The sequence below is a fragment of the Sebastes fasciatus genome, chromosome 13, assembly GCF_043250625.1.
Source record: "Sebastes fasciatus isolate fSebFas1 chromosome 13, fSebFas1.pri, whole genome shotgun sequence".
Classification (NCBI taxonomy): domain Eukaryota; kingdom Metazoa; phylum Chordata; class Actinopteri; order Perciformes; family Sebastidae; genus Sebastes; species Sebastes fasciatus.
This window is the reverse complement of record NC_133807.1, coordinates 16,736,653-16,760,547: the sequence shown is the minus strand read 5'-3', so window position 1 is coordinate 16,760,547 and position 23,895 is coordinate 16,736,653. Positions and strand designations below refer to the sequence as shown.

The 23,895-nt window shown below is 40.2% G+C and overlaps 1 protein-coding gene and 1 long non-coding RNA gene across 4 annotated transcripts in view; both read right to left on the bottom strand.

The window, feature by feature from the left end:
• Positions 1-23,895, bottom strand: part of LOC141780572 (uncharacterized) — a 63,790-nt gene that overhangs the window by 6,195 nt on the left and 33,700 nt on the right. Inside the window, exon 6 of one of the 3 annotated variants that reach the window (XR_012596698.1) lies at positions 21,819-22,319. The exons of the other annotated variants lie outside the window; for them this stretch is intronic. This is a non-coding gene — a long non-coding RNA (uncharacterized LOC141780572). Of the gene's footprint in view, positions 1-21,818; positions 22,320-23,895 lie in introns of those variants that run through there. 3 annotated transcript variants of the gene reach the window in all.
• On the bottom strand, positions 12,011-14,168 carry nog1 (noggin 1). Its single transcript, XM_074655845.1, has one exon. It carries the CDS (start codon positions 13,513-13,515, stop codon positions 12,835-12,837), a length of 681 nt encoding a protein of 226 aa, XP_074511946.1. The 5' UTR covers positions 13,516-14,168; the 3' UTR covers positions 12,011-12,834.

Below are 23,895 nucleotides of genomic sequence, written 5' to 3'. Positions count from 1 at the left end.
AGACGAGCATAGTATTTAAAAAATGTAAATGTAAGGTTTTGTCTAAGAGCTTTTTTTGGATTAAATGTTCTGAGAGCTCTTGTCAAAACTGTTCAAACGGATTCCTTCGTGTTAGCCTATTAGATCTAAATATATCAGATAAAAGCGGTCCTGTGCTAACATTAGTCCTATTTAACATGCTGAACACTTGTGCATTTTAATCATGGACCGCAGCAGCGTGGCAGTTTGCATTCTGTGTCCATCATCACCGAGACAGGCAGACGAGCAAACTGAATGAGTTACACTTTAAAGTGCAGCTGTGGAAAACATCTGCACACATCTGCACCACTAGATGGCAGATATCCCCTGAAATACTTGCAATGCGGTTACGTAGTGTTCAGCAGCTGTCATTAATATTCCTTCAATGAAAACTCAAAACTGATGGCTTCCAGTCGTGTCAGAGAAAAAATAAATCGTCTAAAAATAAATCAGTTCAAAACCCCAAACAAGACATGCTTCAAATACAGAATCAACAAGCAGCAAATTAGCACTGAAAGCCTGTCAACAACTAACTGTGGCAGAGAGTTCATTATAGATCAGAGTACAGAGAGGTGTCAGTCTCAACGGAAAAAGCCTGGGATTCCCATTTATCTCCCCGAACCACACTCATGTGTCTTAAACACTTCACACTGAATTAAAGTGAAGTGGAAACCCACTCTCCAGACGAGCAGCACTTCTTTCCACTCCATGGCTGGGTGATAAATCTGTAGTCTTCCAAACTCTGCCGCCTGCTTCCCTTGTTCCTCTCTTTTATATACAGTATAAGAGTTCTTCTCCTCTCTCTGTTCTGGCAGCAGTAGGTTGCTTTGATCTCAAAATACTAGGACATTTAATCGCGATTAATCACATGATTGTCCATAGTTAATTGCGATTAATCACAAATGAATCGCTCATTTTTTTGTTCAAAATGTACCTTAAAGGGAGATTTGTCAAGTATTGAATACTCTTATCAACATGGGAGTGGGCAAATACACTTGCTTTATGCAAATGTATGTATATATTTATTACTGGAAATCAATTAACAACACAAAACTCTGACAAATATTGTCCAGGAACCCTCACAGGTACTGCATTTAGCATAAAAAATATGCTCAAATCATAACATGGCAAACTGCAGCCCGACAGGCAACAACAGCTGTCAGTGTGTCAGTGTGCTGACTTGACTAGGACTTGCCCCAAACTGCATGTGATTATCATAAAGTGGGCATGTGTGTAAAGGGGAGACTCGTGGGTACCCATAGAACCCATTTTCATTCACATATCTTGAGGTCAGAGGTCAAGGGACCCCTTTGAAAATGGCCATGCTAGTTTTTCCTCACCAAAAAACAGTTGGTACCAATGGATTTATTAGGTTTTTAGTTTCATATGATGCCAGGATCTTCACTCTAGCTTTAAAACTGAGCCTACCATATACTAAAAATTGCAAGTTGCAAATTGATGCATTAAAGAAATTAGTGGCGTTAAAAGGAATTTGCGTTAACGCGTTATTATCGCGTTAACTTTCACAGCCCTACAAAATATATTAGGCAGAGGGTTTGTGAGTTTGGATCTGCAAAACAACTGAGGAAATCAGCACAAGAAAATGTCCTTGAGCGCAGCACAGTTCCAGTGAAGACGCTTATAGGAGCAAACAATAGGGATTTAAAAATCTGCGACGTCATCACAATGTCAAGTCGAAGTAAACCCAAAAGCTAGAACTCCCCCAGTTAACCTGGCTCTCTTCAAAATAAAAGAAACATGCTTACCAACACCTTAAGCTCAATAATTAACATGTTGTATCTTGCTTGTTTAACTACACAAACAGAAATCCCAAAAATGTCAATTTGTGGTTTCAGGAGGAGTTACTTGCTGGGACTATTTCGTGACAAGCAATAACTATGGAAATGCCTGTAAAACCAAATCAAGTATAAGACCCTGCAGGTCAAATGTGAGTTACTCATCAGTCAGTTTTCCTTTTCAACAAGTGAGATATACACAATGAAGAAATGGATCATTGCGACTGACGAATGTGCTGAAATCTGGGATTATGCCTGAAGTATAGCGCCCATCCTGCCCATGAACCATACAGTATTTACGTGACATGTTTGTGCAGCACCTTCACAAAATGCAATTTTATCAGCAACCCACAGGCGTGTTAATGAGGGTGCTCTGTCATCAGGATGGAGACGTGAGGTTGGTTTAGTCTCAGTTTCTGCTGCTGGAGGGCTTTTGCCCCTGATAACCTTTATGTTTTACGAACATTCGGTAACCCTGCTTTTGAGCAAGGCTGCCAAATCTGTCATTCTCAGCTAATGTCATACGCATTCACATTCTCTGTCTCACTCTGTGGCGACCGCATGGTGAAATGCTCAGGAGAGATGTCTTAGCAAGACAAGGTCTTATGTCCTGTGAAAGTTTCTGGTCGACTTAAGACAATTCTCTTTTAACCTTCCTCTTTCCCCTTTTCACTTTTTGTTGCAACATTACATGGTGGACCTAAATGACACAAATGAAAGCCAAAAATGTGCATATTTAAAAAGAATTTGCTGCATCATTAAACACTGAGTAACTGAATGACTCATTCACTTCACATTACACCCACTTAAGTTTGCAAATCTCGAATTTTCTGCAACTTCAGGGAAAAATGACTGCAGACCAAACCTATATATCAACAAATAACAAAGCATCAAATCTAAATGTGATCAAACATCTTCATCTGTGCTGTTTTTTTATCACTCTGCATCCATCCTGTGAGCACCTCCTTTGCAGCCGCCTGACATCTTTCCAATATCATATTATTGGTATTAAGTGGATATTTAATGGTATTCTAGGAAGCAGAGGAGCTGAAAACTATTTGCAGAGATCTTAAAGTGCATCTGAGAATCTCACAGACCTCCAAAGATGATCTCTTTAGATATTTAACATCTGATCAAACAGTGTAAAAGAGAGTGAATTAATAAATATCCTTCGGCAGCTTGTGTGCCAGTGGAGGGGGATGCTTGGGAGAAAAAGGGGAGACACGGGAGAGAAATGATGGACGGCTCACACGCCAGCCATTGTGAGAAAATTATAGCTAGGTGCCGCCAACTGAGGCAGTGTGGCGGCCAGCCAAAGCCCCGGGAGAACAAAGACCCAGGATCCCCTGTGTGTGAGTGAGTGCCGGCCTGCCCGCGGAGCCCCAAACCTTCATATTTACATGTGACGCTCAAGAGTTAATTGCAGTGAATTCCTGCGCTGGGTGCAAAGTGGGGGCCGTTGTTGCTTTATTTTACATAACAAACACACCGTTTCTACTCATTCCTCTCTGTTTCCAAGGAACTTGGACCAAAGATGCAAAAGAGGTTTGGAGCTTTTGCGAAATCAATGGAGCTTATGAGACGGAGCTCTTCCCTCAAAATGAATACATTATTGCTTGTTGTTGTTGTTGTTATGTGGTTCAGGGATGGCAGAATTTAAGAGCTGTTTTGAAAAGTTTTATCACAATGACAATTATGGTGAGAACATAATGGATACCCGCTAATAATTTGGTTCTTTATTCTGTGTTATCGTGGAGCTTTTGTCTTATTAAATGCATTTGGTGGCTCCCTGAGGAAAACATGAAAGTTCCACACATTCCTCCGATTACCCTGTGTGTGTTTGGGAAAAAGATTTGTATTTGATTCAGCTTCTCGGGGAAAATGTTCATGTGTGCGCTTTCAGCTCCAGGAGAGCTAAGAGGCCCCTTTAACAAACCAGACCTCATCCTCACAGTAGTTGATGGACAAAAGCCAAAATGTGTCAGGGTTGCTACAGTTCCTGATCTTTCGTAAACGAACAGTGCCCTCTCGACTCTCTAGACTTGGCAGAGCTGGCCCGTGCACATCAAAGTAGGGTCTGACCTTGCATACCAGATGAGGTTTGGATTAACGAGCTCTGGACATCAAACAGCAGGATCACTCCCCACAAGTCATCAAACCCAGCTCGGTGAAATTTACAGCGGACAAAAAAATGCTGGAAAAATCAACATCAACCTTGCCACGCATCTCAGCTTGAACATCGTGACCAGGACGGGGAGCAGCAGCAGCAGAGAGGATATTTCAAAAGCCTCCAATTATCTGATGTGTGGGAGAGCACAATGAACTGGGCCGCATGCCAAAGAGCATCCTTTACCAAACAAATAAAACTTTTGACAGGACGTGTCTGCCTTTCAGAGGACTGCACACCAACAAACTGCTCAGGCGGGGCAGTGATAAACGCTTCTCATATTCGGCGCTCACTGATTTCTGTACCCTTAATTTATCAAATTACATTCATACTTTTATTAAAGAAAGCAACTCCAGAGTGAAAATACTGCCATGGTAGTAAATATATTGAAACTAAAACCCAAAAGGACATTCTCCTTTTAAACCTCGTCCACACGTACTCAGGTATTTTTTGTAAAAGGCGTTTTTCCTCCTTCTTTCTTAAAAAAATCCCGTCCACATAAACACAGTCTTGAAAAAATCTACGACCAGACGAAAACGCAAAAACAGAATTGAAGTTCTGTCAAGGCCAGTGGGCAGTTTGGGACACACGCACAGATACCGGCAATGGGGTCTGTGTCGTGGTAGTGTTGCAGTGATTAGTAGCGGTGAACCCCTTAGCGACGCCTCTGTTCCTCAATATAGTGGAAGAGTAATTGTACATTTATGTATAAACATGTAAAAAGTCCAGGTTATCTGGCCACATCCGCCGTTCATGAATGTATGTACACATCAACACTGAAAATGGAGTTTCTGAAGATCGTAAACCCTGGCCGGAGTTTTACAAAAGCTCCGTTTTCAGTGATCTAATACGCGATTTGAGTCTGGACGAATGGTCAGAACGCATAGAAAAACCTACAAAAACTTGTGTATATGGGGACAAAGCCTTCATTTTCTACACCAAGGTTAGTTAGCAGTTTGTCCCATAAACGTCTTACCAGATATCAATGGGATTTGGTACAAAGTCAGGCCATGGAACAAGTCATTAGTTTTTGCTGCAGATCCTTTCTTCAGGCCTGAGTATGCTTGATAACAAAGTTTGTATATGATGTGTAAGTGTTTAGAGCTGTTTCGAACAGCCAAATTCAAAGGTGGGTTGAAAAGCCCCAAAGTGATGAAGATGGTGAGACTTGATCATCTTTCAAATGGGCATAATGGAGAACGCATTAGGAAAGAAGGGCACTCGGAGAGCGCAGACCTCCGCCAAGGCCTTTTCCATAAGTGAAAAATAATGTGTGTATCCGCCCCGTGATGAATCAAAATTGTATGGGTTCTTCCTTGGCCCATGCTACACCCTTCCACCAAGTTTCATGAAAATCGGGCCAGCAGTTTTTCTGTAATCCTGCTGACAAACATGACCTCCTTGGAGATAATAAAGGTGGAAGACAGGAGTTAGGATTTGAGGTTTCAGAGGCAATTGTTAGACAGTGTTGGACAACAGATTCAATGATAGTGATTACAAATCAGGAAAAGATGAGTTAGGCAAAAGGTATTGTAAAAAATAAATCAGTAGGCCTACAGTAACGAGGAAACCAGATTTACAGAAGTAGGCCTACAGACTTGTACATTGTACATGACAAGAAGAAGCAAACTATTAGCAGTGTAAGATCAACATGAATTCCTCATAGGAAGTACAACCACCTCCGGGTCCGAGAAGTGAAGTCAATGCGGAAGTGCGTTAAACTTGCATTCTTTCTAACAGCCAGCAGGGGGCGACTCCTCTGGTTGCAAAAAGACGTCTGATTGTATAGAAGTCTATGAGAAAATGAGCCTACTTCTCACTTGATTTATTACCTCAGTAAACATTGTAAACATGAGTTTATGATCTCAATTGCTAGTTTCAAGTCTTCTTCAATACAGCATGATGTTCATTTATCAAATTATGTTCCCATTTAGAGTCAAAACAGGGTATGCTTTAGGGCGAGACTATCTTGTGATTGACAGGTCTCCACCACGGCGTTGTCCGGTCTGGGAATTGTCTGTAATTTTGTCTTACAACTTTAACCCTTTCACAGTGTGTTTTCAGTTCATCAAAGTTAATATCAACATTTTGGTCATCTAAAAATGTCTTATTCAGCGTTCGGTTGTAATTAGCTCCAGCCTCTGGTGTCACTTCTGTGCCAGTAGTGGTTGCTACTAGCAACAGAACACCCATCCTAAACCGACTGCCGCTGGCAGAACACCCGAAGGTCGTACTCGTCAGGAGTACCAGCATAAAAACTTTCTATTTGACAATAAACTAAAAGATTGGAGGCGTCAGGTTCATAAGTGAGCTGTGTGAACTAGAGAAACAGCTGTTCCCTGTTCCACTGGGAGCGAACACCTGCCTTCATTCAGGGACATCTGGACAGCAACTACTTTATATTTGATCATATTGACAGATGTATGCAGACAAATCACTCAGGTCATTAAAGCAGGGGTTGTATTCACTGACATACTCATTTTAAGTTAAAATAGGTCAGACAGGTTTATGACGGATTTCAGTTCACCTATTTGAAACCAAATCAAAAAGGTTTCTTTACCAGGTGTCACATGAACAACAAAATGTTCCGTTTGTGTATGTTTAGTCAACATCTTTATTCATCTTTCTCAATGATATCAATGCAGGAACACAACAGATATGCTTCATTTGAAGCCTGAATATTGTAGAAATATTTAAAGACTTATACCCCACTAAAGAAATCACTCAGCCAATGATAATTGAATACACACAAATTAAGCTTGACATAATATCTTTTGAGTCTGAATGAAGCTTTTCTGCAAAGCATGAGTTTGTCAAGATGGAGTCACCATCAGGTCCGGCAGTCTTTTTTTCTTTTGAATAATAAATCATCTTACTTTCAACATAAAGATGTAAAACAAAAGGAAACTAGAAAATGGAATAAATTGTTTTATAGCATAAATGTACTGTACTTACACCTTAAAACAGTGGTACTTACAGGTGGATGAAAATTACCAGCCCGTTCTCATTCCCAGGGCGCCAAATACCGACGTCTAGTCATGGCCGTCGGCGTTCGATACAAGGCACCCTTTAACATCGGTATGACACACACCGGGCTTTCCACTAACTACAATGTAAACCCATGGAAAGTGCGCCTCGAGTGTGGCAAAGAATGGGTATTGCCAAGAAGTGAAAGTCAATTGTTCGTTCCATTGCAACATCAGCGCCCAGCAGTAACGCTACACGCTTCCGCCATTTTGGACTGAAAGTGACTACCGGACACCAATTAAACGTCCGCCTACAAAGAGCTGTACAAAAGTAAAACAAAATTATTTCTATTCTGTTGTCATATTCTAATGAAATGGCCTGTGTTGAACAATAACATAATATAAATAAAATAAGTGTTTTCAGTCCAAAATGGTGGCAGCGATTGTTGTCAAAAAAACACCAGAGTTTCGTCTCTTTGCTTTATATACTCTTTGAGTGTGGAGTTTAAAGAGCGAAAGAGACACATCGGGCGGGCAGGAGGGAGGGGAGGTGGATGGGCCCAACAAACACAAGGCTTTCATCCAGGAGACCGCTGTTCGTGTCCTGTGTTCACAACGTCAAGTCACATTTTTACTGTACAAACATAGTAGTTTTAAGCCCAACCATGTTGTTTTTTCCTCAACCTAAACTAAGAGTTTTCATTTAATTCACATTAACCACACGCCGAGGGGTCTGACAAAGCGTCAGCATGTGACAAGTTGGGATGAGAGCGTGTCATTGAGTGTTTGAAAATAAAAATACATCTTCGAATTATTTCTCCTGCCAGTCAAAACTCTTTCTGCGCTTCCAGTGTTGTGAAGATCAAAAGGTTTTTCTCTGCTTTCATCACTCCATAAAAAGCACAAAACGTAGTGTATCATTTTATAATAGAGCTGTGGTGAACATGTATTCAGAGCTTTCAAACCTGATCATTACCGCTCATCCTTTCATGTTCTCAACTGTTTAACGGCACTATGTGAAATTTGTAATTTTCATTGAATAAACATCCCTCGCTTGTCTGGCTTTTACAAACTTGCTCGGCTTGTTATCATATCATTTAATGAAGGTGCCACAAAAGGCTACCTTTTGGCCTATTAATGAGCCAAATGTATTCAAACTAATTTCATCATCTGTATTTGAAAAATGAACAACTTATGTTTGATATTGTTGGCAAAACTAACAAGGAGAAGTTTGCTTTGATCAGGAAAATATCTGAACCTTGTAGGAGAATTTAATCAGCAGCAAGGTTTTGGCTTCAGAATATCTCCGTTAGAAAAAAGGAAAGTTGATTAGGTTGAGGCGGGAGGGAGTAGAGGAGCAATAAAACGAGCCCATAGCCAAAGAAGAGATCATTAAGTTAATGGATTACTGGTGGCTAAAAGCATTACATTGTTGGGCACCTCAGACTGCAGAGATCTGCGGACAGCCGAGGCCGCCGAGCGCCACGCTGAGAGCTGAGAGCTAGCTCAGAAGTGACGAAGGGCATTAGCAGCCCTGCATCCTCCAGTCTGCAGCTGGTATTAGCAGGCACCGAGCACCCTGTCAACGCGTATTACTCCACACACAAATCATCTGACCGGCGTCAGCACTTTGCCCGCGCTTACAGCAGGAAAACTGAGGAATAGAAACTTGAAGAGGAATAACTTGTGGTTCTCTGATGTGATAAGAAGCATGAGGCAAAATCTTGGAAGAGATATTGAAAGGTTTAGCTGACTACAAAGGGAAATAGAAATACACCTGTTAACCTAAAATAATGGACAAAATCAGGTTAGTTTAAGTTATAAGAAAGTATCATGATGTGTGTTTTTCCGGGGCAGCTGTTAACTGGCTCGCCCTTTAATCCTTTAACGCCCGACTATGACACACAAAACCTGAAATAGGTGGATATCCGCAGAGCTTGTCAACTGTGAAGCCTGACCATCATGAGCTTTATGCAACAGGACAAACAGTATCATAGAAAAGACATGAGGATCATTGTCAAACACTGAGGATTCAACACACACACACACACACATCAAAGGCTATTTATTGTGTTTGTTTAAGCTGTATAGTGGAGATCTTTGCCTTTACGTTGCTATCCGGTGACAAGTACGGGGATTTGTCTGCTGCATGTGTACGTGCAGAGCTGGCTCTGAGGCTAAGGAGCATCATTACGGACTAAACACAACTGAAACAAAACACAGGCTTTCTGGTGCCCCACAGTCTACCCCACTGAGGTAGTGGAAGAACAGAGGGAGGGGGAGTTGTCTTTAGTCAGAGAGAAAGAGTGAAGCGGCTACGCAAAACTAATTTATTATTTCTTCATGACCCACCAGTGGCTCCATCTTTACAATCTCATGTTGACCAGCCAACTTTGTTCAAACCCACCGACTTGAGATCCCAAAGTTTCCAAAAATACAAAAATGTCAGTTTGAATTATGGGGAAATGCTAATAAAATAACGCACAAGACATCTACAATATTTCCGTTTGATGCAACATTAAAAATATGACATCATATGCCTTTGATGAAGTTCCTTTTTTTCCTAAATTTATAAGAAACTTGAAAGAAGAGTTCAAGAGTTTAAGAGATTAACTGGCATCATCAGATTCAGAGTCAGTAGAAATGGCTATTATGTGGTGGTAGTAAAATGAGAGGAAGGCACCCGCCTGCCAAATGTGAAGCAATCACTGATTACACAGCGGTGGAAGACAAATTCACATCTCTGACTTGAGTTAAAGTAGCACTACCACTACTGTGAGAGTACAAAACTGCATTCAAAATAAGTCAAAGTAGAGACGTATTAATAGCAAGATGTACTCATATATCAGAATCAATATGCAGAACAGACATGCATTGTTACATATTATAATAAAGGAACATTATTAATGATTTATTACCGTGTAAACCGCATTTTAATGTTGCAACTGGAGCTCATTTTAACTAAGTTAAGTAGCTAAGTTGAATAAATAAGCACAATCATTGTACTTTACATGAGTATTTACATTTTCTGCTACTTTATACTTCTACTGTCCTACATTTCAGAGGCAAATTTTACTGCAATATATTTATTTGACAGCTATAGCTATAGTAGCAAAACATCATAAACATTATAAACATACAACATTATAAATAATGATATACTGCTACAGGTTCAACTACCTAACAGTATATAAAGTAGTTACAATTAGCTCCACCTCCACCAGCTACAACATTAAAATGCTGCCTACATGTTTATGCAACATTATAATAATTCATTAATATGTTATCACTCACGGGGGACATTCTGCTGGTTTATACTACTTTTACTCTTGATCCTTTAGGTACAGTTTGCTGATAATACCTTTGTACTTTAATTTATGAGAATTTACATTCAGGACCATTTCTATTATTTTTATTATTGGAATTGGCACATTATTTATTGCAGGTACACACAGCATACTGGGACTTCTTACACCACTGATTTTAATCTATAACACTGCATCATATTTTATGAGTTGATGTTATGTATCTAAAATATCAATCTACAAAGGAACTAGTAACTATGACTGTTATATAAATGTAATAAAAAAAAGTATATAATTTCCCTCTGAAGTGTAGTGAAGTTAAGATTCTTGTTCTTTTTCTAAATTATCATTATTTATTATTATTATTATTATTATTAATAGTAGTAGTAGTAGTAGTATTTTCATATCTTATATCATATCACATCTTTCTGGACTATTATCTCTGTACCTTGCATATTATTTTTAATGCATGTGCACATTAGCACATCCCATAGAATATATATTTTTTGCACATTCCTGCCTAGCTCTTTCCTTTTTTAACCGTAACATTGTAGATATTTTTAATTTTTAAAATATTTTTATTGTAATTTTTTCTATTCTATATTTATGTTTCATGTCTATATAACAGTAAAGCAAATTCCTTGTACTGTATATGTGAAAACCTACTTGGCAATAAACCGTATTCTGATTCAGTTTCCATCTTTGCTGCTAAAGTGCCCTTCAATCAATTAAGTTTGTCTTTCTCTAAAAGAGGAACTTGTGTTTTTTATCTGCTATTTTTCCCCACAGACACCCGGGAAGAATATTTAATAGGCTGTTTTCTAACATTGATTTATACATGAAAGAACAGTAATTCAAATATATTATATTTTAAAGAAAGGTATGTGGCGCATCAGCCAGCTCCTCTCTTCAGCTCAGCTCCTGCTGGGCTGCAAATGGAGAGGAGGAGTTGAGCAGATGAAAGAATGAGGAGCTGTTAGCAGCTGCTGATTCCTTCAATCACTGAATCTCTGCTGCTTCCTTTATCAGCATGTAATGGCTCTGATGTATGACTGACGCTTTTACACTGATAAGATAGTGTTGGTTAACTGAAGAAACCTATTGACCACATGTTGTCTATAAATCAAACATTGATATTGTGTTGTAAATCAAATATCCATCAGATATATCTACTTCCAAATCCTCTTCTGTTTCTATTATCATTAAATTGCAATAGGGAGTAAAATAGACCCCAAGGTGCAGTATATCTTTCTGGGAACCGAGTTAACAAAAAGTGTCTTTTTTTTGTGATTTCCTTCTTATTTAGGGTTAAAAGAAAATCTTAACAATTTAGGCTTGTTAAACTTTATTTTTATTGTCCACTGTAGTGGACTAGAGGACTATTTCAGTGTGAAAAGACAAAAAAATGAACAGATTATGGCTGTAGAGTGATATTAAAACAAGAATACATTCAAATTGATTAAAAAAAAAAAAACACATGCCATATCACTGGAAAGCCTAGGATGTCCTCTTTACAATACACCAGGGGTTGATAGAGTAGGTCAAAAGAGTAAGAGGATATGCATGTGGACAAAATGTCCACTACAGAGGACACATGTCAATGGGCTGGGTCTCAGGAGGATATAAGTGCATGATTGGAAAAAGGTTTCTGATGAGTAAATGGTGTTAGAACTTCACATTGTGTGCACTGTGTGGCAGGTGACTTCCAATCAGGTAGAAGTGATCAAAAAGAAGGAAAAGAAAAAGCATTTAAAGTCATTTCAGTGTCGTTTTATTATACGAATATAAAGAATAAATAGCACATTTTCCTTAATTTACAGGATAAAACAAGTCACCGATACAGGGATGTATCAAAAAATCCACTTTTTAACTCTTGAGGTCGATCTGCTTCATCATCCAAAATATGGAAAAAACAGCAAGTCCTTACAGCGTGGCTCTATGCGCCATCATGTCTCCATAAATACAAAATATATAACCAATATTCTCCACAAATAAAGTAAAGGCTCTGGTTACAAATAATACTGACTTTGTACAGGGGAGCTATATAACTGCATGGCACCACATATACAAGAAAAATACATTCCTACACTCGGTAGTGCACCTGAAAAAAAAAAAAAATAAATCACAGAAAAATAATGAGCTTATAATTTATTCATTCAGAGTCTTTTTTATTATTGTACTTGCTGACCAGCCCTCACTTCTCTCTCTCTCTCCCATTACAATTTTACAATGAACATCCAGTAATCCACCTTTTTTTTGTACATAGTGTTTATTCATTTCTGACCTATTTATTTACCTATGCTGTTTTTTACCCATTCATTAGCCAGTCATGTCTTGTCATGGCATACTGTATGTTTGTCATACTGTATATAATGTATCTGTGCTGTTTGTGGTCGCTTGTGTGGACTGTGTCTCTTGCTGCTGCCTCTTGGTCCAGGTCTTCATTGTAAATGAGAATTGGTTCTCAATTGATTTTACCTGGTTAAATAAAGGTCAAAAAAAAAAAAAAAAAAGTATTTAAAAAAAAAAAATTTAAAAAAATATTTTAAAAAATATATATATAAAAAAAAATAGTATTTTTTTTAACTTGAACAGGAGCATTTGCACTCTGTGATGATCGGGTACTGCACCGGAATCCAGGCGCATTTGAATCCACCTTTCCTCTGCACACATCTCCACCTCAGCACCGTCAGGTGGGTCGAGTTGGCCGGTTTACACACCATGCCCTCCGGAACCGAGCACGACCTCTTGCTGAGGCAGCTTCCAACCCGCACGAACCTCGGCCAGAACCGGTTCCCCAAGTCGGTCCACGTGTACACCACCGGGCAGAAGGAGTACGCCCACAGCCACTGCTGCAGCCGCCGCTTCAGCTTCTTACTGGGCTTGTGCTTCTTGCCGAACTGGACGTCGAAATCCACAGCTCGGATCTCTTTGGGCAGAACTCCTCCAACACCACCGGGCTTCTGGAGCTCAAAGTCATCCAGATCATGGGTGTATTTGTCCTCCACTGGGGGCAACAAAACGGACAAATAGCGGCTGTCAAAGTCTCCCAGGACGTTCTTCAGCTCGGTCTCGTTAAGGTCTCTCTCCTTAGGGTCGAAGACTGGATCCGGGTCTTCTTTTAGCTCCACGAGAGGCAGACTGTCACTCGGGATGGGACGCAGAAGATAGTAGTGCTGACAAGTCACCCTGTCCATGAGGAGTCCGAGAGAGAAGAGCACCAGTAGATACATGGCTACACACTGCTGCTGGGTCTGATCCATTATCAGACTGAAGGTCCCAGTTGGTGAGATCAGTGCGCACTTTTCTTGTGCGTAATTACGCGTGAGGGGTATCCAAACTCTTGCGTCTTTAGTTGTCCCTTAAAACTTTCCCATGATGAAAAATCCGTGACAGAAAAAGACAAAGTTTTAGCAGCATCAATAGAAACTTATTTCATTATGATAAAGCTCAGATGTGTCCTCGGGCTCCGTGCGCGCGGGCTCGTCATGATGCTCCCCTGATGTCTCCTTGTCTACAGAGAAGAAAAGCACTGAGAGTAAACCAGCGACCTCTTGTTATATCCTCCACACGGAGGGAGTGTGACGTAATCCGTGTGTGCCCCTCTTTGAATGTGTGTTTGTTGTCTAGGAGGAGATCCCCAATACCTCCTTCTTCCACCGCACTGAGGTGGTGGTGGTGGAGGTGGAGGGAGGTGGAGGGAGGAGGGAGAGGAGAGGAGACGCCCCCTGTCGGTTTTCCAGACATCCTTAAATCAGTTTCTCACAGTGGGAATGATTGTTGAAGTCTTTCATCTGGAGAATCCTTCTTCTGCATGGAGCTTCAGTACAAAGCACCCAAAGGTACCAACCACAGAGTCCTGCAACCTCCCACAACATCCTAAACTACACCATAACTCAAGTGCTTAAGGACAATTTCCATTTTATGATACTTTATATTATAGTTCTCCACTATATTTATTTGACTGCTATAGTTACTACTTTTGCTTTAAGGGAATGTTTGTAACTTTCAGAAATGCTGGTTAACAGCGACACCTGTGGCTGTTAAATCAACGAAAGTCAGCGTCGGGTTTGCGCTTGCCCGTTCTACATAGACATGAACGAGCATCGCTCAAAACAGTGAGGCGACAGCTAAAACCACAATATCACTCTATATTTCACCTGCTTGGCAGTAATGTTAGCTGACCAGACGAAGGTCTCTCCATGAACATGATTTAGATCTGATCCTAGTGTTGGCTTTTCCTGCTTCAGCCAGTTTGTAGATTTAAACGTGTATAAAGCTACAAACAGTCCCTTTAAGTAAAGGAGAATATTTCTTTGCAGAGGTCCTGAAAGCGTTTACGCCATAGATCCACTTTCACTGGTTCTACTTCAGCTAACTATTTCTACTTCCTGGTTATTTAAAGTCATATTTAACTTTGATGAAACACAGATTTTAATCAAAAGGCATGGGTCTACAGAAATCAGTACCATATCAATTTGGACATAGTGTGGACATAATGTCCCTCTGAACAAAGCATCACTGTGATATGCATACCATTTTTAAATATTGGTGTGCTTTGAGAATTAACTGTTCAGGAAAACTCAAAGAGGGTCACGTCTGTTCAGACATTTCATTTTCAAATAAAGCACATTTTTATCCCCGATAACTTAATTTACTCACGGATCTTATTTTTCTTTAAGCCCTTAATAAGTAGCAGCCGGCCCGTGGGTCAGTCATTAAATCGTGCAGACCAACATTGTACAAACACACAAATTTATTTATTAACTTTATCTTAAATTGGAGATCCCAAAGTTTACAAAGATACCAAATATGTCAAGCTGAATTTTTATGGAAATGTGCATAAAATGATTCACACAGGACATATAGAATATTTGATGAAATTGTGCCAACAAACAGGTCTCTCAGTGAAAACCAGGGCTGTCCACGACCAAAGAAATTCTTAGTCGACATACGATTTTGTCGACTAATTGATTAGTTCATTTAATCGACAGATCTGTACAACCGAGTTTCTCCACAAAGAATCACACAAAAGCACCACTTGAGTGCTTGTGTGTACCAGAGATGTGCTCAAAGTTTCTTGGAAATAAATCATTCAGCATGAAAAAGCATAAAAAAATGACAAATCAACTAAAGAAATCTTAGTTGACTACCAAAACAGTCGATAAAAAGCTGAGAGAAGCTGAACAGAATATATGTGACGCTGTCATACAGTGTGGGATAAGATCATGTTAACCATGTGAAAGCTATAGAGGGAAACACGAAGAGAAACATGTATGTTCATTTCAATTTGTTCACAAATTTCTTGATTTAAGTGTATTTTTTTCTGAAAGAAGGGATCTGGCCTCTTTATTAAAGATGTCCCAAGACAAACTGCACATAAACCGAGCGAAATCATAATCACCCAATTAGCCAAAGCTTCCCTTTATTTAAAGAATGCCACAATTTACAGCCTGGATATGAGATGAAATGGCCTGTTAAGTGTTTGCAGTGTCCAACTCATGTGGGACAATATTTCTGCCGTGTAACGGTGCCACCGCGAGCCTCTCAATAAAGCCGGCCAAATTAGCTCCCAAATAAACAACGCTCACTAAGCAGCAGCCATGGAAAGTATCACAATTTGTGAACCTGTCTAAACTCATGCTCAGAGAATCATTCTTTGAAAAATAATTTAATGGAAGAACTTAGCCAGCTGCTACATCAGCCATAAACCATCCGCTTTAGATAAATGCATCTCTGTTTCATTTTTGAATGAGCTAATTCACACAAGCACTTTGAGCGACTCATTTAGTTTACGGTAAATGATGGCGAAAAGTCTGGAAAATGTCACCCTTATATTTTTCATCTGACCGGCACGTATCATAAACTATCGCTACCCGAAAGCGCCTGACAGATCAATCCAGTGCATTCACATGTGGGATGGTGCGGAGTGAGCTATACTCACACATACAGATTATATATAATGTCAGCCTCTTAAAAAAGCACTCCATACACACGAACTCATAAGAGTTTAAAGCAAATAAATATTGAATTATTTTCTGTTTGACAATTTAAATGAAGTTGAAATTACTTGCGGGGAGGGATTTTCAAAATAAAATAATATTTCACCCACTAGAATATTTCATTTCTAGTACGGCTGCATGGGTGAAGTCCAAATATGTTTCTCATTAAGTGTCATCAGGATTGCCAGGCTCATTTAACGGCAAGTTGTTTTTGTTTCTTCTAATCCCTTCCTACTGTTTTACCACAGGAACATTTTGATAGTGAAATATTCCTCCTTAAAAAGACAGGCTACTTGAGACAGACGCCTGTTTAATTGAGCCGTTTTCTTTTTTGTATTCTCGAGTTAACCAAACACAGTTCCCTTTGGCTAATAAACCGGCCGATGTAATGACTTTTGCGGGGTCTGGTTCTTGAGAAGACTTTTAAACCTGCGCTTAAGGATATGCGTTCAAAATGAATCTCCTTGTTTGAGCCATGCACAGGTCATTGTAGCCTTCCCTGCTGATTTCTCATTTAGTGAGGAAAAGCAGACTTCTCTTCTTGGCAGGCGGCTTCAGCGCTGGTACCAAGAAAAAGCACGCTCAGGTAGAAACACACACACACACACACACAACAGAAAGGACTCAATGATTCTGATAGCTTTCATCCATGCAAGAGCAAAACCACAAAGATATTTAGAAAAGGCTGCTTTAGGAGTCACATAATCATCCGAGCAGACGTTTTGAAGCTCGATAACCCGCGGCTCTGCGCGGAAGGTTATCAATGACATTTGTCATTCAGAAAAACACAAAGCACCTTTCACATGCTTTATCTCCCTCGGTACGCCGTTTCACACCTCGTGCTAATTGAGGCCACATTGCCAAGCTGAATACACACAGACATGAAGTGGGTGCTATTCTGTTTACTCTGGCACTCGGGAGGTGTGCAATTTGCTAGTTTGTTTAGCACTATTTTCCATTCCTCTGCAATCCAAGAGCACACAATCACAATAATCACTCCTGCTGTTAGCTCAATTAAAATTAATTGCTACTTCTGACTGCTGACCATGACACGGATGGCACATTTGCATTCTTGCAGTTCACACAATTTCATTTATAAGGGCTTTTATTACCTACATATTCTCAATGCTGTTGGGATAAAAGTTCTAAATAGACATTTTTGGTCAGTCTCAGTCAGTTTAGTGACTGATTGTCTGACGATTTTGTATGTCTAAATCAACCCAATCTCATGGGAAGGCGTACAGATAGCACAACATTACACGGACATTCCGCGTGTCATGAGTACGCATTTTGGCCTTTTCACTTGTCATCTGTACGTCACGCAAACATCCGGTTGGGTTAGGTTTAGTCAAGAAAACCTCTTAGTTAGGCTAAGGGGAAACATCATGGTTCGGCTTAAAGTAAGTATGTAAAGTAAATAAAACACGTACGGAAACAACATAACACAACTACGGAAAACACATCACAAACGTCAATAAAAAACACGCAACAATCGTCATGTGACACGTAAGGGATAACGTACAGCAAGCCGGTCATTGCTGTTTACTTCACAACAATGACCCACTAGTTGTAAATTATCCCGCTTATTACACGGCTGCTTACTTAAGAAATCAATACTTTGACACAAAAACGGTCCACCAGAGTCCGACATCAGAACTGCGCCCATTGCAACGGTCTGCTACAAAGAAATAACAGACCATAGAACGCTAGGATTGACCAATCAGAATTGAGTATTCAACAAAGCTGTGTAACAAACGGCACTAAAGTAAGTTACAAAACAAAGCAACAGTCAACAACGGCCTCGAACAACACGGGTATGCTGGTTAAAAGTCCAGTGTTTGTTGGACCCATCCACTTCCCCACCCGTCCACCATAAGTGGTCTTTCTCGCTTTTCATACTACGTCGCTAACTCTTACCGTAGCATTTATACGCAGACGTGTTTACATTGCAGTCAGTTTAGAATACATGCCGTATAAATGACATGTGGAGATCAAGAAAAGCGTATTTATTGCACGCTAAAGGCCTTGCGCATTATTGTGGCAATTATGCGCCTCTTCGTGAGAACGGGCTGGTCTAATAAGTATCTCAGTCCACTAAAATCCATTGCAAAGGTTTGATTTTATTCACATTTATAAGGCGAGGCATTAAGATAATTAAACAGTTCGATAGATATTATTGACCCGAGTGCATTATAATTATTAAAGTCAGATAATATATGACTCTAATGGACCCTTTATGTCAAATCTCTATCATGCTCAGGTTGCACAGAACCCTCATAAATATCTGTGGCTTTTAACGAGCACTATAATTAGCACGTTTAGCTCATTTTTCCCACAGGTTGCAGAGTTGATGCTCAAAGCAGCCGAAGCCTGGTGCGAGTGTGTGTGTTCCTTCCACTCCTCCATAAAAAGTTTTCACAGACAGAATCTCTGCATCCAAACAAAGTCATTAAACCGAAACTCTGAACAGAGTGCTCTGTGATTATTAGTCTGAAGGCTGACTTTGTATTTGGGCATACAGGTGACGGACGAGTTTATCAGTATAATATACCTGAAAGAAGGAACAACAAACGTGACAGTGCTCCTCTTTGTTACGTTAAAATATGTTTAACTGCCTTAAAATATTTACAAAACTAAAGTCCTGGAGAGATTACATAGTTGATTGGATTCAGATCTCTACTTCTAGTCAATTTCAAATACACAAATGAGTCAACTGGTGGAATTGTAACAAGTATTTTTACGTTCTGGCACGTAACTTTAAACCTTTCCCCCTCAGTCTTTGGCTCATTGTGTATAATCATTTTTCCGGTACTTTGAAATTTATTGAAAAAACAATTTGTGTCAAGATTGATCGAAACCTTTAGATTACAAGTAATACAAAGAATTTTGATAACCCACATTATTTAGCTGTGATGTAAAAACACAATTAGTGGCGCAATAGCTCAAAAAGCCCACTGTTTTTTTTTTTTTTGTACATTACGGAGAAGAAAAATCATTTCCAATGTGTTTGAATTGAGGCTGTTAAAGTTAACGCTATAATAACGATTAAACGCAAATTTGTTTTAATGCCACTAATTTCTTTAACGCATTAACTCAACTTGCAATTTTTAGCTTGTAGCGGGCTCAGTTTTAAAGCTAGAGATACTAGTATCATATGAAACTAGAAAACCTAAGAAATCAATTGATAGACTTCTGACTACAAGATATGTGAATGTAAATGGGTTCTATGGGTACCCAACGAGTCTCCCCTTTACAGACATGCCCACTTTATGATAATCACATGCAGTTTGAGGCAAGTCATAGTCAAGTCAGCACACTGACACACTGACAGCTGTTGTTGCCTGTTGGGCTGCAGTTTGCCATGTTATGATTTGAGCATATTTTTTTATGCTAAATGCAGTACCTGTGAGGGTTTCTGGACAATATGTGTCATTGTTTTGCATTGTTAATTGATTTCAAATAGTAAATATATACATACATTTGCATAAAGCAAGCATATTTGTCCACTCCCATGTTGATAAGAGTATTAAATACTTGATAAATCTCCCTTTAAGGTACATTTTGAACAGATACAAAATGTGTGAATAATTTGCGATTAACTATGAACAATCATGTGATTAATCGCGATTAAATATTTTAATTGATTGACAGCCTAATTTATATATTATATGAAGCCATAACACTGATTATATATAATGAAGACTCTTTTATTGTCTCTTCTATGTCTCTGGCACCTCATCAAATGATTATCAGGCCTGTATTTAATAGTGATGCAACAGTTGAAGCCCACGGTTCAGTTTGTACGTCATTGAACAATTCAGTTTTCTACGGTTCAGCTCCTCATTCATTTCAATGGGGCCGCTGCGTTGGCCATAGTAGTAGCCATAAAAATGAAAGGTTGTCCGGTAACTTTTGCCAGAATGCAACGCATTGTCATCCAGCTATAATTGGCCAATTATATTATGCAAGCATACATTCCTGGTAGATTACTTTATTATGTGAACACTGTATTTCTACGGTTTACCTCACAACGAAAAATAAAATGATGATCGCTGTGATAACTTTCCAGAGTTGTAAAATCCTCTGAGACTAAATAAGGCAGGCTGAGTCAGTGGCTTCTTTTAAATCTAAGCTCAAAACATTTTCTTTTATCGCCTCGCTTTCACTGATTTCACCTGATTCAAGTTTTTATTCTGTTTTATGGGTTTCACTATTTTAACTTGTATGTTGCTCTTTTAGTGCTTTTATTTTGTTATTGCTGGGTTTTTTTAATTTGTTTTTATGTTAAGCACCTTTTAACTTTGTTTTGATGAGTGCTATATAAATAAAATATCATTATCATTATTATAAACTGTTGTGCAGGGTTACGCCTTCTGATAAGCCTCGAGACTCAAGGATCTGTTACTCAAACTGAACTCCCTAGGTCATATTTCATTATCTCATCAGTATGTGAAGCCATTTATATACTGCATATTTAACATAAGCCAGCCACTTATATAATGAATACACTTTTAATCTTACTCAAAAGCACCACCTTAAGGACAATTTGCAACAGCAATTTTTCTTTTGTCCGACAAGGTTGCCATCATGTTTGGCAAAATTTTCTACAGCCGATATCACCTCTATATACAGAGACAAGAATCTAAGCTCACAAGTTAAAGGGTAACTTTGGTATTTTTCAACCTGGACCCTATTTTCCCACGTTTTTGTATCTAAGTGACTAACGGGTACAAAATTTGTTTAAACTGGTCCAGCATTGAGGTAGAATGCTACAGATGACAGCAGCTAAACAAGCTGTAACGTAATCGCTCCGTCAATGTACGTCCACTAAAGTGCTCGTTTTTGTCACCGACAGGTTCAGATTGTTATTATAAGTGTCTGAAAACATTATGGAAAGGTCCTTCGAGAGAAATGAAAAAATGTTTCTTTACCTTTTTCTTGATCCGGTCATGTGACTTGTTGCCGGAAGACAACGGTGGAGACGTGAGTGAGAGTTGGGAGAGAGTAGTGCTTGTGTTGTCAGAGTTTGTTGTGTTGGAGTACAGAAAGCGTAGCTTAGTGTTATCTAAAAGATTTTCAATGTTATGGCTGAATATTTAGATGATTTCCACAATGTGGATGTGACGCGAGATTTCAGAACGAGACTTCTCGCAAGACTGGATCAAGTGAAAGGTAAGAAAAATGTTTTATTTCTCTGATCCTTTCCATAATGTTGTCAGACAACTGAGCAGCTGCCGTCTGCAGCGTTCTCCCTCAATACTGGAACAATTTCAAAAATTGTTGTCCCCATTAGTCACTTGGACACAAAAACATAGGAAAATAGGTTGAAAAATACCGGAGTTATCCTTTAACTTACCTCGCTTCAGAGCTTTCAACCGAGTCTCACTGTCTTTCACAGCAAAAAAACCAGCTGGCTCAGAGATTATCCCACATTTTCACTTGTGTCCGGAATTGTAATAATTGTGACATTTAGCTGTGACACACACATTTATGGTGAAGCTGCACAAACAGGAAATCCTTGAATGTTCGACAGTAAAACCTCCATCATCACAGTTGGTGATAATTCTAACTTCACTTGCAACTGCCAAATTTGATCAAAATGTTTATTCTCACAGTCAAATTATTGTCCCATAGATGTGGACCCCATTAAAGGACACTTGCAGGTATAAACAGTATCAACCAGTCAGTACTGGTCAAACTTTGGTATGGACTAATACTCAAGTATGCAAGCACGCACAACCACCATGCACTCTCTCTTACTTTGCCATGTTGGCTCAAGAGCAAAAGTCCAGGTCAGCAGCTTCAGATCAGCCTTTATTTTACTGGAATCAAAGTAAATACTTGTGCTCTTGATGGATGATTCAGCACTCCATCAACCTGCCGTGTGATATAAATGAAGCCTGACGAGAAGCGCAGACACACAGCAGGCGTCTGCTGCGGCTAGCGGGGCATTTAGCGCATTTCAGCAACCCTGCCGAAGCTGAGGCGTTGATCCCCACATGGCGATCTGGCTGGATTTTCTACAGATCATCTAGAAGCCAGAGCTGCAGCCGTGCCAGAGGCTCCTGTGAATGAGCGAACAGGCCAGGAGTCAGAGCGTAGTGGCGGTGGCGGTGGTGGTGGGGGGATGGCGGGAGGTCGCGGTGTCTCCAGCCCCTACAGCACAGACGGCTGTTTGTGCCATGCAACCCCCACCGACCCCACCTTGGTCTCAAACTCTCAGCTCCTAATTCACACTTCATAAATCAAGATGACCTGTCCTCATGTGAATTCATCTCTCTCTGTGCCGGATAATAGTGGCGCTATTGTTCCAGCGCGAGGATTCATTTCAGAGACATAAACTATCCTCGAGGCCGATGTATGGCCTTGATAGCTCTAGCAGCTCCTGGATGTCCACACGGAGACGTTCGGGACTGAAATTTGCAGTCCTCCGTGTCAGGCCACGTCTGGTTGGTTATATTTTCAACTCCTCTGGCAGCTAAAATAGTTCCAAAAATAAGAACACTAATTGGCCAGTGTTTATTTCTGTATGGGAGAAATACTCTAAGTGTTTTTAGCAGGTTGTTTGTGGCACGATGGTTTAACAGTCAGGGCTCTCTGGGAGGTACGGCTCAGTCCACTGCATGGAAAAAGAGCCGTCTCTCCCCTTTTTTTAATAAATAAGGTCTTTTATACGAAAATTGGTAATACAGTATAGTTGTGTGTGAGGCTGGCAAGGCGGCGTGTGACATCATGAGTGTTGACTCATGAGCAGATGAGTGATGCACACTGAGCTTTTTGCCTCCTCTCAAACGCATGTTTAGTGCCACAGAAACAGCAGTAAAGCCTCCGTCTACTGCTGTCTGTCTCCCTGTCTCTCTCCGCTGCTCGGGGGGGTTTGAGGGGGTCTGGTAATGAAGCAAGTGTTCCTATGCAAGGGGGCTGTCAGCTCTACACACAGCAGACCTCTGTCACCTGTTGCCACCAGCGGGAGGCTCGGGCGACGGGCGTGGAGCCAAGCCTGGCGGCCAGTAGCAGGGCCCTGGCTCCACCTATAGACAGCTCAGCGGGGTGATTTACTCTGCCTCCATGCAGAGGGGTCTACGGACACTCGTGTATACAGCGTTATAGTAGCAAGCCAGGCCAACATCTGAGTTCTTACACCCCCATCGTCTCACGTTGACATGAAAAACAAAGTGTGCTCCTCATTTGTTGGCTTGTTTGGCGCCATGACAAAAATCAAATGGATGGCACGGCTAATTAGTTCTTTCTTCGCCGAATTAGGTGGGGATGAGAATATCTGCAGGCAGTTTAGAAGTGGACACTTTGAAAAAAGGCCAGTTATGGTTTAGTATACTTGAAGCAAACTAGTTTGGACGGTGTGTCGGCTGGCCACATCTAAAGGCAAAAGTGTTTATACCTGTACCGAATGGGCATGTGGGGCAAAAAGTCTGCCATCGTAGCCTCGTCCTGGATCAGAGCCGGCCCTGGGCATAGGTGGATTAGGTGAATGCTAAGGGCGCCATTCATTTAGGGGCGCCCCCAATGAGGAGAGAGAAAAAAAAAAAACTATTACTATTTTTTACCAATACTATTTTAGTCAGTGGGCAACCTCCGGGTCTGAGAAGTGAAGCCAATGCTGAAGTGCTTTAACTTTTTTTA